Genomic DNA, 17,502 nt, shown 5'->3' with positions numbered 1-17,502 from the left:
GAGAGGCAGGCAGAGAAAGAGAGAGAGGGGGAAGCAGGCTCCCTGCTGAGCAGAGAGCCCGATGCGGGACTCAATCCCAGGACCCTGAGATCATGACCTGAGCCGAAGGCAGCGGCTTAACCCACTGAGCCACCCAGGCGCCCCTGTTCATTTCTCTTACAGTCATAATTCTCTCTGTCAGTTTAATGTTATATTGGCCATTGGAAAACTGAAAGCCACTCTTGTTATTCCACATTTGATCTTAAGCTGATGTACAAGTTATTTAGCCAAGTTATTTAAGTATGGGAGAGTTATGTTCTATAGGTAAAGGAGTTATCACAAACTCCCACAATACACCCTACCTAATCTCTCATAAATGTCAAGGATAAGCACCCTCAGCCAACAGTTTAACAAGAAGGAATGTTTTAGGAAGGCTAGTGGAGCATCTCTTTTGATGGTCTTTGACCTTGCTTATATTCTGATACAAGAATATTCCCATTTAAAAAGTGTATTTATTTTTTTGAAATGAAAACTAATGAAAAAAGAATTCAGGAAGGAGGTTAGTAAATATAACTAAATATAATTTAAATATAAATAACATGTATTTCCTGATTCGTATCAGGTAAATATCTAAATTATCTCTCCCATATTCTGGCCTGTTAGGAAATAAAAACACACACAATTATAAAGAAGATACTTTGTACATTAGGAGAAGGGAGAAATGAAGTGGGAGAAATAGGAGTAGGAGACAAACCATGACAGACTATGGACTCCAGTAAACAAAGGGAGGGTTTTAGAAGGGGGATGGAAGAGCCTGGTGTTAGGTATTAAGGAGGGTATGGATTGCATGGAACACTGGGTGTTATATGGAAACAATGAACCATGGAACACTACATCAAAAACTAATGATATACTGTATGATGACTAACATAACACAATAAAAAATTTTTTAAAAAAAGAAGATGCTTTGTAGCTATTGGGCCCATTTTAAAAACAATGGCTCTCTGGGGAAAACCATTCTAGTCTACAGGAGATTTTTGAATAATCCATTTATGTTTGTTGGCAAACTATTTATGTTTGCATCTTTATAGTCACCTTTATTTATTTCTTTAAAGATTTATTTATTTATTTATTTTAGAAAGAGATGGAGTGAGTGGGGGAGGCAGAGAAACAAAGGGAGAGGGAGAAAGAATCTCAAGCAGACTCCCCACTGAATGAGGAGCCCTACATGGGGCTAGATCCTACAACCTTGAGATCATGACCTTTAGATCATGATCTGAGCCAAAACCAAGAGTCAGACACAAACAACTGAGCCACCCAGGTGCTCCTAGTCCACCTTTGTTTTTATCAGTGGATTCTTATATAGCTTTTCTAAGCTATATATAACTAATAAAGAGGGAAATCAGAGTATACATATGAATTTTTTGTAGATCCAGAGCATAATTTGAATGACTATACAAGGAATGCATACCAGTGTCCCAGGCTTGAGAGCTCAGGCAGGTCAAGAGACCTGTCGAACAAACAGCTCATTGCCCCCTAACATGATCTACCATCCCACTGCACCATCAATCACTGCTTGATGGCTCCCCATTTATCTTTGCTAACCCAAGTCCTAGACCAGACTCTGATTACCACATCATTCATCTTGAGGAAGGGGATGTGCAGGACTGGGCTTAGTTAGTGTACCCTACTTGGGGCCTGCAGAGCCGCTTGAAAGTACCACAGGGAAGCCACCTAACCCAGAACCCTGACTGGCGATCAGCCCTGGCCCACCCCACTCCTGCTCACCTGTGACCAACAAGTCCAAATGGCTTGCTTTCATTTTTAGATTCTCCCTTCCAGACAAATACATGTGAGTGTATAACCGATTTTCTTTCTTTTTTTTTTTTTTAAAGATTATTTATTTATTTATTTCACAGAGAGAGAGAGAGATCACAAGCAGGCAGAGAGGCAGGCAGAGAGGCAGGCAGAGAGAAGGGGAAGCAGGCTCACTGCTGAGCAGAGAGCCCGATGCGGGGCTCAATCCCAGGACCCTGAGATCATGACCTGAGCCGAAGGCAGAGGCTTAACCCACTGAGCCACCCAGGCGCCCCATATAACCGATTTTGTAAGCACATTCCAAGTAGCAGCTTCTCAGACTGGACCTCTCCTTCCTCATCAGTATAATGACCAAATCTGAAGCTCATTAAACCTCAACTACCATGCATTAATGGCCATCTACCTATCTCTTGCCTTACTCACTTCCTTACATCTTTGCCCTAAAAGGGCACTGTGTAGGGTTAACAAACACTCACTTTCAGGCTGACCAGAGCCAGATATGCCCATACTTCAGCATTGTAGTTGTTCAATGCATTGGCTTCAGAGAGAGCATCCTCAGCCTCTGTGAGCTCCTCCAGCTTGACAGAAAAAGAAAAGTGTGTTAAGTCAGAGCAGTTTTCCCTTAAGCCAGCTGGAGTCAGTTTAGTTGAAAACATTATGTCCAAATAACATTGGTAATGTGACCTATACAAACAGTTTTCTCCTTTTAAAATTTTCAGCTCAGAACTCTTCAAACAAAATTGTATATTGTAGCCCAATATATGAACCTGTTAAAAGAAGAACTGTTTGGATTAAACAGGCAAGTGAGAAATCTGGAGTCCTGCCTGTTAGGCTTTCAACTTACACCCCTCTCTTCCTCCTTCCCTCTACAGCAATTCCATCAGGGCATCCATGAACCATGGAGCTTCAGGTGTCAGGATTGAAAAACCAGAAGTATTCACTACTGTGCCTGCATCATTATATGATTTCCCCCCACACAGTAGGATGTCAGATACATGTTGTTTTTTCCTTTACATTGTGAATCCCTTTCTTAAGGTTAAAGTCCTATTAACCTGTCAAAATACTAATATTAGTTATTATTAATATGATCTTGAGCAATCAATATAATATTCAGGCTCTAAAATGCTCTCTGAGCTCTGGACATACGGATATCATTGCTCCTTCCTAAAAGTGAGTTTGCTTTCTAAAATCTTCCGAAAGATCACCTAAGGAAGAAATAAGGCACTCCTTTCACCAATATAGTACCTCTTCATTTTTTCTGTTTTGAAAAGGAAACTATGAGTTTCTAGGCAATGAAGAATGGCCTTTAAGCATTGCCCATACTTTGGTCCACAGTTTAAATGTTTTTAAGATATTGATTCAATATTCAATCAGTGTATTGATTCATTATTCAACCAATTTCATTCAATCAGTGTAATTAGTCAATTATACTTGCTAAGAATTTATTCTGTGACAGGTAGTATGCTAGGTACTGTGAATAAAATGAAAAAATACAACCTCTCAAAGAGTTCACTGACAGATAAGTAAAAAAAAAAAATGAAAATCCAAACATAAATAGTCCCAATACAGAGTAAACATTTCTATAATAAAAGCATATATAGATCTAGTGGAGGGACACAGGAAAATGGGAATAATTGCACCCTGAAATTAAAGGATAGCTTCTGAGAGGAAATATTACTAAAGTGAGTCCTAAAGGATAAATTGGAGTCTATTAGCTATACAAGGTGAAGAAAGGCATTTCCAGGAAAAAGAGTATCATATACGAAGGCCTGGAGGCACAAGAGAGTGTGGTGGGGTCAGGAAACAATCTTAAGTACGCATGTGGGGCTGGAGAAAAGAGAGAGAGATCAGGGAGAATAAAGTAAGTGATAAAACTAAAGAGTTAAGCACCAGATGATATATGTTCATTCAAGGGAATGTGAATTTTATTCTGAAACAAGGGGTAGCCATTGAAGAGTTTATGTAGGGGAGTAACACAATATTTGCATATTTTAAAGACCACTTTGATAACAATGTGGTAGATGGATTAAGGTAGGACAAGAGATCATGCTAGCAGCAGAAGGTATGAGGCTTGAATTGGAGCTATAAAAATAGGATGGAGAGGAGACAAGAGACTCAAGAGACATTGAAGAGACAAAATCAATAGGATATTTGATGCCTAATTAAAAGTAACAGGAGAAGTAGGCTAGGATACCTTTTAAGTTTCTGGCTTGGTTGATCAGGTTCATTACAGCTCCATATACCAAGACACAGAATATAGGAGAAGGTGTAGACTTAAGGAATGTGAGAATCCTTCAGGGTTAAGTTGGGTTGTATTTCAGATATGCACATTTTAAGGTGTCTAGGGAACCATGAAAATGGAGCTGTCCATTACACTGTTTGATATAAGGGTCAGAACTTGAAAAGTGTTATGCATTAAAGGTTTAGAATTCATTAGGGCACAAGTGGTAGTTTAGGCCACTGGGGTTGATGTATTTTTTCCTTAGGGTAAATAAATGTGCTGACAGGACAAGAGGGCTGACTGTAGAACCTGGGAGGACCCAACAATTATGGTAGGTAAAAGAGTGGGAGCTGACAAAAAAGGCCGAGAAAGGTATCAGAGAAGAAGGCATAGAACTGGAAGGATATGAATGAAGTATTGTGGAAGTCAAGGAAGGAGAGGACTTCAGGAAGAAAGCAGTCAACAGGGTTAAGTGCCAGAAATTCATCTAAGTATCTATGGCATTTAGCAATTAGGATATTAAGGGAACTTCTGTCAGAAGGGACAGTAAGGTGGTAAGGTTAAAGTGGTAAAGTAGTAAGCCTGATAGTAATGAAATGAAAGGTAAATGGGACATGGGATCTGAGCAGATAATTCATAAGTAAAAAGATATGTTTATCCCATATTTCAACCTCATTATTGATAAAAATGCAAATTAAGGTATCGATCGCATTGGCAAATGATAATGCCCAATGTTGATGAGGTAACAGTGAAATGTGCTCTCATACCTCCTGGAAAGGTATAAATCAGTATACACTCTTTCTAGAAGGCAAATTGACACTATAATTTAAAGACTTTAAAATTTTTCTACATTAAGGATATATCCTAAGGAAATAAAAAGAATTAAGCACAGAGATTTATGTACAAGAATGTTTATCTCAGTTTCATCTACAATAGTGTAATAGTAGAAACTAACAACATGCCCAATAATGAGTGATTGGTCAAAAAAAATTATGATATATCCACATATAGGTATAGTATGACTAAAATACTTATGGGGAATAGGGATTACTTGGACATCTTAGTGGTGAGGCTTAATTTAATCTTTTATTAAGATTTCTATTTTGTACGTTGGATCGGAAAGTTCACATTGTGTGTGTGTGTGGGGGGGGGTCCCTAATTGGTAATTTAATAAAAACTTACACAAAGTTAAAAAAAAGATTTTTGTTTTGTTTTTAGTTTCTATCTCAATGAAAATATTATTTAAAGTACTCAAAACAAGCAGAAGCATGACTTATGTTGAATAGTCTGTAGAGCTAGTTTCTGGTACTTTTGACAGTGTTATCAATTTTCTAACAGCGATGTTTTATATTCTTTCTGAGAAGGTAGAACAGGGGAGCACACAGCCTTTTTAAAAATGATCATATGTCCCAGTTGACCTGGGACAGTCCCTGTGTCCCAGTGTAATTATTAATAGCACCCTTTCCATCCTCTGAAGTGTCCTGGTTAGTATGAAATACTACATTGTCAATTCACTTACACATCCAAATCAGGGAACACAATGAAGGCATTAGAAATCATGTTTTAGACTATTTGGTGATGCAAAAAGATATCAGTGCTATACTGCTTAAGTAGAAAGAAGATTAAAAAGCAGTAAATATTTTATTTACAGTTTTATACATTAAAATTGCTTTCATATATGTATGAAGAAGGCTGCAGGAAATGCATTCAAATGTTAATAGTAGTTATCACTGAGTGGTTGGATTATGGATACTTTTAAGTTTTCTTTATATTTTCTATCTTCTAAATTTTGTATAATGAACATGTATCACCTTTATAGTTAAAAAAGAACAGCAATAAGGAAGAGGAGGCAGGGAATACAGGCAACTCATTTGGCTGTTACCACTGTTGTATAATAAAAAGGGGGAAAAATGGTGAAAGAACTGTTTGAGAAGGAAAGGTTAAAAATATAATCCAAAGAAAAAGACAAAATGAAGAGAATACGGTACTAGGGAGAAAATGAGAGGTTAGCATCAAGAATACTGTATGGTGACGAACATAACACAAGAAAAAAGAAAAAAGAATACATTGAAGAAATTGGACATGAACAACACATTGCATGACTCTTTCAAAGATTGTAAGAACAGAGGAAAGGGTGGCTAGAGAGTTTTTAGGGGTGGGGAGCAAAAGATCTCCCAGAAGCTAAAGCAGCTCCTCCTGGAAACAGAAGGGCCACAGAGCTTAATAAGCATCAATAAATTTCTTTAATCGAGTAAATTCTTCATTTATCATATCATTTTTTCCCTTACAAATAACATCATAAAATTATGATTTTTAAAAAAACTTAAAGTTTTTTTATTATATAGCTTTCTGGTTCAGATTTTTGTGGGATTTTGAAGACTTTTATTTTTACAGTATGGATTGACTTTTTATTTACTGAATACCTTTGAAAAGTAACTTTTTTCACCATCATTACAAACTCCCAGGATGCTTAGAAGCCCAAGGAATCAAGGTCAGCTATATTCACAGGCCTAGTCTCAAGCCTTTATCCTCTTACCCGATAACAGGCTATTCCCAGTCCTAGCCAGGTAAGGCATGAAGGTGATCTCTTACAGGCTTGCATGTAGGTTTTCTTTGCCTTTTCATACTGTAGAAAGAAAGCACCACTAAGCTATTGTTCTTCTGGAAGTTTCAAATGCTATATTGCTAGGATAGTCATAGGGCTTCTGTAGTTGTACTCAAGACCAATCTGAGTTAAATGAGCCCTTAAATTGTGTTTGTTTTTTTTAAGATACAGGTTTTTTTTAAGAGCAGCTTTAGGTTCACAGCAAAACTAAGAGGAAAGTATAGCAATTTCTCATACACTCCCTGCTGCTACACATGATAGCCTCTCCCATTATCAACATCCTCCAACAGGGTGGTACCTTTGTTACAACTGATGAAACTACATGGATACATCATCATTACCTAAAGTCCACAGTCATATTTGGTATTATACATTCCATAGGTTTGGACAAATGTATAATGACATGCATCCATTATTAAAGTACTTTCACAGCCCTAAAAATCCTCTGTCCTCCATCTGTTCATCACTTCCCTACCCCACCCCCCAAAACCACTGATCTCTTTACTGTTTCCATAGTTATGCCTTTTCCAGAATGTCATACAATTGGAATCACACAGTAGGTAGCCTTCTCAGACTGGCTACTTTGATTTAGCAATATGTATTTTAGCTACCCTTATGTTTCCTCATGGTTTGCTAGCTTATTTCTTTTTAGTGCTGAGTAATACAGGAAACATTCAGAAAAACTCAAGAAACAAACTTCCAAAAGAATTATACCTCTTCTTATCTCCCATCTCCAATATGAGAGACGTAACTATAGGTAAGCCTCAGCAAATAGCCTAAGAGTTGCTTGCCCAGTGAAATTGCTTGCCTAGTGACTATTTAAGTCAGAAGCTGGGTTCAGATGTAGCTTGCAATGATGTCAGAAAGAAAACTTCTTATTTATTTCACTGCAGTGGGATAATGATTTTTTTTCCCTTATGTCTAATGGGGGCCTTCATACTTAAATTATAAGGTATCACAACTTCTTGTTGCTGCTGTTGTTTTATTTTATAAAGATTTTATTTATTTATTTGTCAGAGAAAGAGAAGGCACAATCAGCGGGGAGCCAAAGGGAGAAGCAGACTCCATGCTGAGCAGGATTTGATCCTGGGACCCTGGGATCATGACCTGAGCTGAAGGCAGACACTTAACTCACTGAGCCACCCAGGCATCCCTTTATTTTAAATAGAGAGATAATTGGGTGTTCTAGGGGTAGAAATAGAATGAAGTCAAAACAAAAGCCCAATGTCAAAAGGCAGAGAGTTGATAATTGTTGATATAAGATGATGGGTCCACATTGGTTCATTTCTACTATTCTGTCTACTTAGTATTTATTTGTGTTTTTTGTTTGTTTTTTTGTTTGTTTGTTTAAGTAGGCTCCACATCCAGCAAGGAGCCCAGTGCAGGGGATGAACTCACAACCTTGAGATCAAGACTTGAGCTGAGATGGAGAGCTGGGTGCTTAACTGATTGAGCCACCAAGGTGCCCCATACTTTGTGTGTATTTGAAATTTTCTATAACAGAAAGTTTCTTTTTTCCTTTAAGATTTTATTTATTTTTTTGACACAGAAAGAGATCACAAGTAGGCAGAGAGGCAGGCAGGGCGTGGTGGGGGGCGGTGGGTAAGCAGGCTCCCTGCTGAGTAGAGAGCCCAATTCAGGGCTCAATCCCAGGGCCCTGAGATCATGACCTGAGCCAAAGGCAAAGGCTTAACCCACTGAGCCACCCAGGTGCCCCCAAAGTTTCTTTTAGAAGATCTTGGGGATGATTCCTAAAATATGGAGAGTAATTACAAAGGAGTCATGTTAGAGTTCCCTGTGGAATGGAGTTAGCCTTAGCTGAATTAAATATAAAACTTCATGTTGAGGAAGAAGGTTGAAGAAGTTCTTTTGACATTTTCCATTAGGTAAGTCAAGCTAAGAATGTTCAACTACTGCTAATAAAAGAAAGTTACCTGAAATATTAACTATGATAACATTTATTGAGTTCTATGCAACTTTTTAGTATCATAATGGTTAAAACCACAGACTCCAATATTAGACCGCCTGGATTTGAATCCTACTTCTATTAATTACTAGTTTATCTAATGTTGGTCAAGTCACTTTATCTTTGGATATAAAAGTATCAATATGATATTACTGTGTTGGGTCCACACAGATGTATGTTGATGTTTGAACTGAATTCAGGTCCTGACCATGACCTGATTTTTTTACATGGTTACTCTCCATCCTGTGTCCCTCACCTCTTTCTCTTCCAGATAGATGTGTCCCAGTCGCAGGAAGATGAAGTGCATCTCAGAAGCATCCACTACAAAACTAATGGTTCGCTCATAGCATGCCTTGGCCTCAGCATGATTTCCACTTAGAAAATAGAGATGGCCCTTCACGCCCCAGACATTAGGGTTCTGAGAAGGTAAAGAACAAGTAGTACTTGGGATGAGGTGGTATTTAAAAGTCCAGTAATGATCTTTGTTTAACATTTAAAATTAGACTAAGTCCTTCTTCTTTTTCTAATAGCACTCAGTTAGAAAAAGGACCATTTAGTTGCACTGGGAGGTATTTTTCTAGGTCTGCTCCCTCATTTCTTTCTTGCATTTTTCAAAACTATTTTGTCTTTGGGGTAAATATTAAGAAAACATTCAAACATAACCAAGAGAATGTTCACAGTGAGAAAAAAAGAAGAAATCCAGAAAATATGAAATAGATCAATTATCAGCTAAAGAGCTATCCTTATCCTTTTCTCTGCCCTTTGCAAAACTCATAACTGCTTGAGAAAAACAAATGGAAGGAAATAGATGAGTTTACTGGAAGTTGAAGACCTCCACCTCTAGTAACTAGAAATCTACCTGTGATATGGCATCATCACCTTTAAGAAAGCCTGCTTGCCCCTCCCCCAAACTATACTCAAGAGGTTCCAAAAAAAGTTATTACCAAGTAGTCCATCTGGGCTGCATGTTGAAGGTATTCCTCTGCCTTGGCAAAGTCCTTCTTGAGAAGGTGTGTCTGGGCCAGCACCAAGTAATACTCGCAGCTGGGGCCTCCTTGAGGGCATAACAGCTCATGTGCAAGCACTCTGTGCACATACTATGAGGAAAAAACAGATTATAAGGAGTATACAATAGCTGCATTGTGTCAGTTCCATAGCTCTTGCAGCTGAATATTATGCCAGATAATAATGAATAAGAAACATATTATAGAATGAAATGATTACCAACTTCAAAAGGTTAGAGGTGAATTATAAAGATTCAGCACATCATGGTTCCATTACTCACTATTCACCTAGTCACCAAATACAGACATTTTCAAAATAAAAATCTGCAGTACTGAAAAATACTGGTCTTGCTGGTCAAAAAACTAGATGAATTTTTGCATGTATGTTATGCAGCAAACAAAAGCTCTTCATCAACCACTCCACTGACACATGAGCTAACATTTTCAGGAAGCTACAATTATTGAGGAAACTTTGTGAGGCAAAACCTCCTTTTCTAAAATTCTAGGCTCAGGATCTTAGAAACATACATATTTGTTTCTGAAAAACTCTCTCCTCTATGTTTTCCAGTTTTATACTTCGGGCTATTCTTTATTTTTAATTCTATATAAGGTTTGCAAATTTAACAAAGTCAGATGTACTTACTAAGCAGAGGGAGAAGCTCTACTTTTCTTCTCCCTCATTCCCATCTTAGCCTATCCTATAGAAACTCCTGTTAACACTTACACCTTCTTAGAAAAATAGTGGGAGGAGGTTCTGGAGCTGTTCCCTATACCTACATTTCTGGCTCTTTGCATGGGGTGGTGGGGATAGAGACTTATTTAATCTGGGATACAGAAATGTTTCTCTACTACACATTTCTCTACTCTAATGTATACTGTTTCTCTACACATTAATGTTTAATGTGTTAAAAGTTCCTGTTTAATGTGGCCCACTCCTAGTCAGGTCATAATTCTTGCCCTTTCTTGAGCTTGCCACCCCCAGGTGGAACATATACTCTGCAGGATCAGGGCCAACTCTCCTGGTTCCCGGATCTTGCTCTCTTTCCTACTACTTGTTTCATGGAAATATTTCTTGTTTCCCATTTGGTAGGTAGACCACACAGGATGCTCTTATTCTTCTCGAGTAGCTCTATCTGTGACTGTATGGGTAAGTCAAATCTGAAGCAAGTCACATATCCAGCCCAGTTATACAAATTCAGAAAATTTAGTATTTTTACTCCCCCACATTTACTACCTAGAAAGAAAGAAAGATATGATAATGCTCCTGTGAAGCTCCAACACTCACATAATATGAATTCTGTTAATAAATTGACATCAGGTTACATAAGCCTTTAGAGTCCAATTTTGCTCTGCTGGTATTCTGAGGGAACAGATTTGCAGTGAGCTGTTCTGATGCTCTCTGTAGAGAGTGGTTCATATTTGGATGTTCACACCATTAGGCCTAGAGTGTGTTCTCAAAAGCATATTTGATTTCTGCATCATGCATATTAAAGCTTGGAAAGATGTCACTATGGATTTAATAAGTAGTTCACTAAAATCTTTCCATCTACATGCCCTTTTCCAAATATTCTGACCTGGACAGCATTGACTTTCATCAAGAAACGTATGGTCTCCATGAAGATGGTGGCAGGAGTTTGGGAAACACCATGAGGGCTAGGATGCAAAAAGGTTGATGAATCTTGACATTTTGATGTTTCTGAAAATATTAAATTAAAAGAATAGATTACTAGATGTAAAGGAAAAAATTGTCAGAAACTCAGACAGTGAGCTAACATTACTACTAATGAGCAAAGAGAGTATTCTAATCTAATATATGAGAGAGGTTATAATCTGAAAAGCAATAAATTCCTTTATAGCAATGGTCCCCAAAGATCTCAAAAGTTCTCAAGGTTAGTCTACTGGTGTTTCAAATGCAAGTTACAACCAAATGAAATGCATTCTAGAAGTATTCATATCTTCCTGAATGTGAAACACAACCTATTGATATTCTAAAAATGAAGAATCACTGTTAAAAAATCCTAAGTCTGTAGTTAGACACTTCTCTGAGCTAAATATAAATTCTTGCCTATTGAAAGGGTTGCACTACTGAGTTTGGATTATCAAGTCTAGCCTCATATGAAGGAACTTAGGCAATATGACAAACTAATCAAATTCAAACAAGATTACATTTTGGTAATCGTAAGAGTTTTCATCTTTTCTAGATAGTTTATGCCTTTATTTCAAGAGGAAATCTTTATTCCTAAGTACCTTTTTTCACTGGTATCTCCTTGAGAAGTATATTGGATGGTTTTTGGCTAACAGTTGGATCCTGAGATTGTGTGGGTAAAATGTGTTCTTGTGAGTCAGAAAGCAGTTTGGATGATTCTTCAAGAAAGTCATCTAGAATGGATGTTGGAGCTCCTGGTCCTAAATTGATTAAATTTTAATAAGAAAAAAAAAAACCCTTCTTCCATTGGATATTAAAAGAGGAAAAATATAATTATTTTCAAAGCACAAGAAACATATTTTCTAAATACTGCATGGACAGACTTGTTTTGTAGACATTTTACATACCTTTTAAAGATTTTATTTTTAAGAAATCTCTACACCCAATATGAGGCTCAAACTTACAACCCTGAGATCAAGAATCACATGTTCCACTGACTGAGCCAGCCAGGTGCCCCAGACTTTTCATATTTCTGAATAATTTAAAGAGTACAAGCTAAACTGACAGCTCAGCTTCTATAACTATAATCCCTAGTCCAACCCTGCTGCTAACCTAAGTTATGATGATGTCAAATAAATACCTATTCTAAAAGTTATTTGCTAAACACAGAATGTGAAGAATCTAAATGAGGTTAATATATTTTTAGGTTAAATTAAAATTCTTGAAGGACAGGAATTCTTTTCATCTTAGTATTCAAAAACACCATTATCATCATTATGAGCAGCTATGTTTGAACATGGCTATATGGCAGGAATTGTATTAAAGATTGTGCTAAAAACCTTAATGTATAGTCTTTATATTTCACAACACTTACTATGCTCCTTTAAACAAGGTGAATCACAGAGAAGTTAAATAACTTGCTGAAGCTCTTGAACCTGTCTTGCAGCCTCTCAAATAAATAAATGTTTGATGAATAAAAATAAAAAGCAATGCCAGGGAGGAAATGAACAGTTGCCAGTTGGTTCCCAGTCAGAAGAAGTCACCCTCAGCTAGAGCAAAAGATATGGCTTTGAAAAATGGCCAGAAGTTGGATAGGTAAAGGGGGAGAGGCATTTAAGGTTGAGAGCATGCTATTGGCAAAAGCACAAAAGTAGTGAGCTAATTATTTTAATGGGTATTGAGAATAACATAGAGAAAATTAAGAGAAAGTTTGGAGGTAGACTGTACTGACATGTTTTAAAAAGATTTTATTTATTTATTGGACAGAGACTAACACAGCGAGAGGGAACATAAGCAGGGGTTGGGGGGGTGGAAATAATGCTTCCTGCTGAGCAGAGAGCCTGATGCGGGGCTCAATCCCAGAACCCTGGGATCATGACCTGAGCTGAAAGCCAATGCTTAACCACTGAACCACCCAGGCGCCCCTGTATTGACATTTTAATGCTAGGATTTTTCTTCTGTAAACAAAAGGAGAAAACAATGAGTTTTGAACAGAAAAATCTGAAAATGAAAGTGGTATTTTATGAAAATTACTCTAGCAGCGCTATGAAGCAAGGAATAAAAAATACAAAATGGAGACAAAGAGGTTTGTAGAAAGGCTGTTACAACAATCTGGGTATTTGGTAATGAAGAGTAGTAGAAGTTTTAAAGGGAGGATGCAAGGAACATTTTGAAAGAGAACCAGATAGTCCTGAGAATTAACCTGTTATAAGGATGGGGGAAGTTCAATCTAGAAAGGAAGAGGATGCAGGGATGACTGAGATCATAGACTTGGGTGCTTAATACAGCAATGTAGAGTCAATTTGGGAGATAAGCAGTTGAATATCCTAGTAGAAAAATTCAGCTCCTGGGTTCTGGAGGGATGTCAGGGCTAAATATAGAAATTTGAGAGCTATCAGTAGTAAAATGGAAACTGAGTGCAGGTTGGCTCTTAGAAAGTAAGACATATTATTGGGAGATGATTACCTCTAATGAGTTTAACAAGAAAGAGAAGCTAACAAAGGAAACCCAAACTGTTGGGAGATGTAGGATGCAATGCCACATGTATTTCAGGAAGGAGAGAGTGGTTAAATACTTCAGACTGGGGGCACCTGGTGGCTCAGGGGATTAAGTCTCTGCCTTCGGCTCAGGTCACGATCTCGGGGTCCTGGGATCTAGACCGCATGGGGCTCTCTGCTGGGCAGGGAGCCTGCTTCCTCCTCTCTCTCTGCCTGCCTTGCTAAATTTTATGGAATAATACTTGTTAAGAATTTTTGTGTTTAGGTTCATTAGGCTTATTGGTGTGTACTCTTCTTGGGATGGGTTTGTCTGGTTTTGAATACCACAGTGATAACTGTGGTCAAACTGTGGGAAGTATTCTCTCTTGTATTTTCTGAGTCTATGGTAGGAATGGGTTAGGCCTGGTTTTCTCTTTTCTTTTTTAATTACATATTTAACTTCCTTAAGGAGAGTAGGTCTATGCAGATTTTCTCTTTTTTCCTGACATACTTTGTATGTCTGTCAAGGTATTCACATTACATTACATTATATTCATACCTGTTGGCATTAAGTTATTAATAATTTTCCTTATTATCTTTCTAATATCTGTAAGATTTGCAGAGGTGTTCCCTTTTTCATTTCTGATATTGGTACTATGTATCTTCTCTCTTCTTTCCCCTAATTAGATTTATTTATTTAATTGATCTTTTCAAGGAATCAACTATTGGTCTCATTACTTTTCTCTATTCTCATCTACGTTCTATTTCATCGATTCCTACTCTGATCTTTATTATTTTTTTCCTTTCACTTACTTATTTTCTAGCTTCTTTTTTTTTTTTTTAAGATTTTATTTATTTATTTGACAGAGAGAGATTACAAGTAGGCAGAGAGGCAGGCAGAGAGAGAGAGGAGGAAGCAGGCTCCCTGCTGAGCAGAGAGCCCGATGCGGGACTCAATCCCAGGACCCTGAGATCATGACCTGAGCCGAAGGCAGCGGGTTAACCCACTGAGCCACCCAGGCGCCCTATTTTCTAGCTTCTTAAGGTAGACTCTTAGATAACTGATTTTAGACCTTTCTTATTTTTTTAATAGAGGCATTCAAAGCTACAAATTTCCTTCTGGGAACTAATTTAGTTCATCTTACAAATTTTGATTTGTTGCATTATCACTCAGTTCAAATTATTTTGTGACTTCTTTGATCTATGGGTTATTTAGAAGCATATTGTTTAATTTACAAATGCTTGAAGTTTTCCTATATATTGAATGATAAGCTGTTCAACAATTGGCTTTTGGATACGTTGAAGGCTGGTTTATAGTGTTTGCTGATTTCCATGATATAAATTCTCCTATTATAGCTGATTTCAAGCAACCAGTGTTACATCACTGAACGCAGAGTTAGGAAGAGATGCACAAGAAAATACCATTACATAGTATTTTTACATAAGAATACAATTATAAATAAATAACTTCAATAGCACAGATTATAATAAAATGTAGAAAAGTAATAAAGAAGTGAGAAGTTTGAATATTACCTTTTTAAGGTTGTTCTTGTTGTTGTCTTCAGTTTACATGGAGCTTTATATTTTGAGACTCCACATAAGTGCTCTCAATTGCTACTTGTAAGAATTTTTTTAACTCTTCATTTTGAAATAACTATAGATGCACAGGAAGTTGCAAATGTAAAACATATAGTACCATGTACTCTTTACCTATTTATTATACCGTCAATTGTATTATATAATACCTTTCAAAGGTGATATCTTATACCACTATAGTATGGTGTAATATAAATACCAGGAAACTGATATTGGTACAATACTTAAATGCACTAAAGACCTCATTCTGGTTTTGCCAGTTCTCATATGCATTTGTGTATATGTGTGTGTGTGTGTGTGTGTGTAGTCCTAAGCAATTTTATCCCCTTTATAGATTCTTTTAAACACTATCATAATCAAGATGCATATTGTTAGTCAATAAAAGCAAAAATCAACAAGAGGGGCTATACAAAACTAAAAAGTTTCTGCACAACAGAGGAAACCTACAAAAAAATGAAAAGGCAACCTACTGAATGGGAGAAAATATTTGCAAATCATATATATGATAAAGGGTTAATATTAAAAATATATAAAGAACTCCTACAACTCAGTAGCAAAAAAAAAAAAAATCTGATTTTTAAAATGAGCAGAGGTCATTTTGAGCACTTCATCATGTGTCTGTTGGCCATTTGGATGTTCTTTGCAGAAGTGTCTGTTTATGTCTTCTGTCCATTTCTTGATTGGATTATTTGTTCTTTGGGTGTTGAATTTGATAAATTCTTTATAGATTTTGGATACTAGCCCTTTATCTGATATACCATTTGCAAATATCTTCTCCCATTCTGTAGGTGATCTTTTGGTTTTGTTGACTGTTTCCTTTGTTGTGCAAAAGCTTTTGATCTTGGGGCGCCTGGGTGGCTCAGTGGTTTGGGCTGCTGCCTTCGGCTCGGGTCATGATCTCAGGGTCCTGGGATTGAGCCCCGCATCGGGCTCTCTGCTCCGCAGGAAGCCTGCTTCCCTCTCTCTCTCTCTCTCTCTCTCTCTGCCTGCCTCTCTGCCTACTTGTGATCTCTGTCTGTCAAATAAATAAATTAATTTAAAAAAAAAAAGGTTTTGATCTTGATGAAGTCCCAGTAGTTCATTTTTGCCCTTGCTTCCCTTGCCTTGGGCAATGTTTCCAGGAAGAAGTTGCTGTGACTAAGGTCAAAGAGGTTGCTGCCTGTGTTCTCTTCAAGGATTTTGATGGATTCCTGTCTCATATTGAGGTCTTTCATCCATTTTGAGTCTATTTTGTGTGAGTCTGTTCTGCATGTGGCTGTCCAATTTTTCAACACCATTTGTTGAGGAGACTTGTCTTTTTTCCATTGGACAGTCTTTCCTACTTTGTCCAAGATTAGTTGACCATAGAGTTGAGGGTCCATTTCTGGGCTCTCTATTCTGTTCCGCTGATCTATGTGTCTATTTTTGTGCCAGTACCATACTGTTTTGCTGTTTACAGCTTGAAGTCTGGAACTGTGATGCTGCCAACTCTGGTTTTCTTTTTCAACATTCCTTTGGCTATTCAGGGTCTTTTCTGGTTCCATATAAATTTTAGGATTATTTGTTCCATTTCTTTGAAAAAAAAATGGATGGTATTTTGATAGGGATTGCACCGAGTGTGTAGGTTGCTTTAGGTTGCATAGACATTTCAACAATATTTGTTCTTCAAATCCATGAGCGTGGAATGTTTTCCATTTCTTTGTGTCTTCCTCAGTTTCTTTCAAGAGTACTTTATAGTTTCCTGAGTACAGATTGTCTCTTTGGTTAGGTTTATTCCTAGATATCTTATGGTTTTGGGTGCAATTGTAAATGGGTTTGACTCCTTAATTTCTCTTTCTTCTGTTTTGCTGTTGGTGTATAGAAATGCAACTGATTTCTGTGCATTGATTTTATATCCTGACACTTTACTGAATTCCTGCATAAGTTCTAGCAGTCTTTTGCGTTTCCCACATAAAGTATCATATCTGCAAAGTGTGAAAGTTTGACTTCTTCTTTGCAGATTTGGATACCTTTTATTTCTTTTTGTTGTCTAGTTGCCGAGGCTAGGACTTCTAGTACTATGCTTAATAGCAATGGTGATAATGGACAGCCCTGCCCTGTTCCTGACCTTAGGAGAAAAGGTCTCAGTTTTTGCCCATTGAGAATGATATTCGCTGTGGGTTTTTCATAGATGGCTTTTATGATATTGAGGTATGTACCTTCTATCCCTACA

General features: G+C 37.3%; 1 protein-coding gene across 12 annotated transcripts in view; it reads right to left on the bottom strand.

The window, feature by feature from the left end:
• CFAP70 (cilia and flagella associated protein 70) overlaps nt 1–17,502 on the bottom strand; it is a 109,653-nt gene that overhangs the window by 10,601 nt on the left and 81,550 nt on the right. For 10 of the 12 annotated variants that reach the window (XM_059169935.1, XM_059169933.1, XM_059169934.1 and 7 more), the window contains 6 exons: nt 11,841–11,999; nt 11,168–11,289; nt 9,534–9,686; nt 8,846–9,007; nt 6,555–6,644; nt 2,274–2,375 (listed from right to left, as the gene is read on the bottom strand). In XM_059169935.1, coding sequence (XP_059025918.1) covers nt 2,274–2,375; nt 6,555–6,644; nt 8,846–9,007; nt 9,534–9,686; nt 11,168–11,289; nt 11,841–11,999 — 788 coding nt within the window. The remainder of the gene's footprint in view (nt 1–2,273; nt 2,376–6,554; nt 6,645–8,845; nt 9,008–9,533; nt 9,687–11,167; nt 11,290–11,840; nt 12,000–17,502) is intronic. The other 2 variants (XM_059169937.1, XM_059169936.1) reach the window with 2 other exon arrangements.

This window comes from Mustela lutreola, chromosome 4, assembly GCF_030435805.1.
Source record: "Mustela lutreola isolate mMusLut2 chromosome 4, mMusLut2.pri, whole genome shotgun sequence".
In the NCBI taxonomy this organism is placed as follows: domain Eukaryota; kingdom Metazoa; phylum Chordata; class Mammalia; order Carnivora; family Mustelidae; genus Mustela; species Mustela lutreola.
Note: the sequence above shows the minus strand (reverse complement) of the source record. Positions and strands in the feature narration are given on the sequence as shown.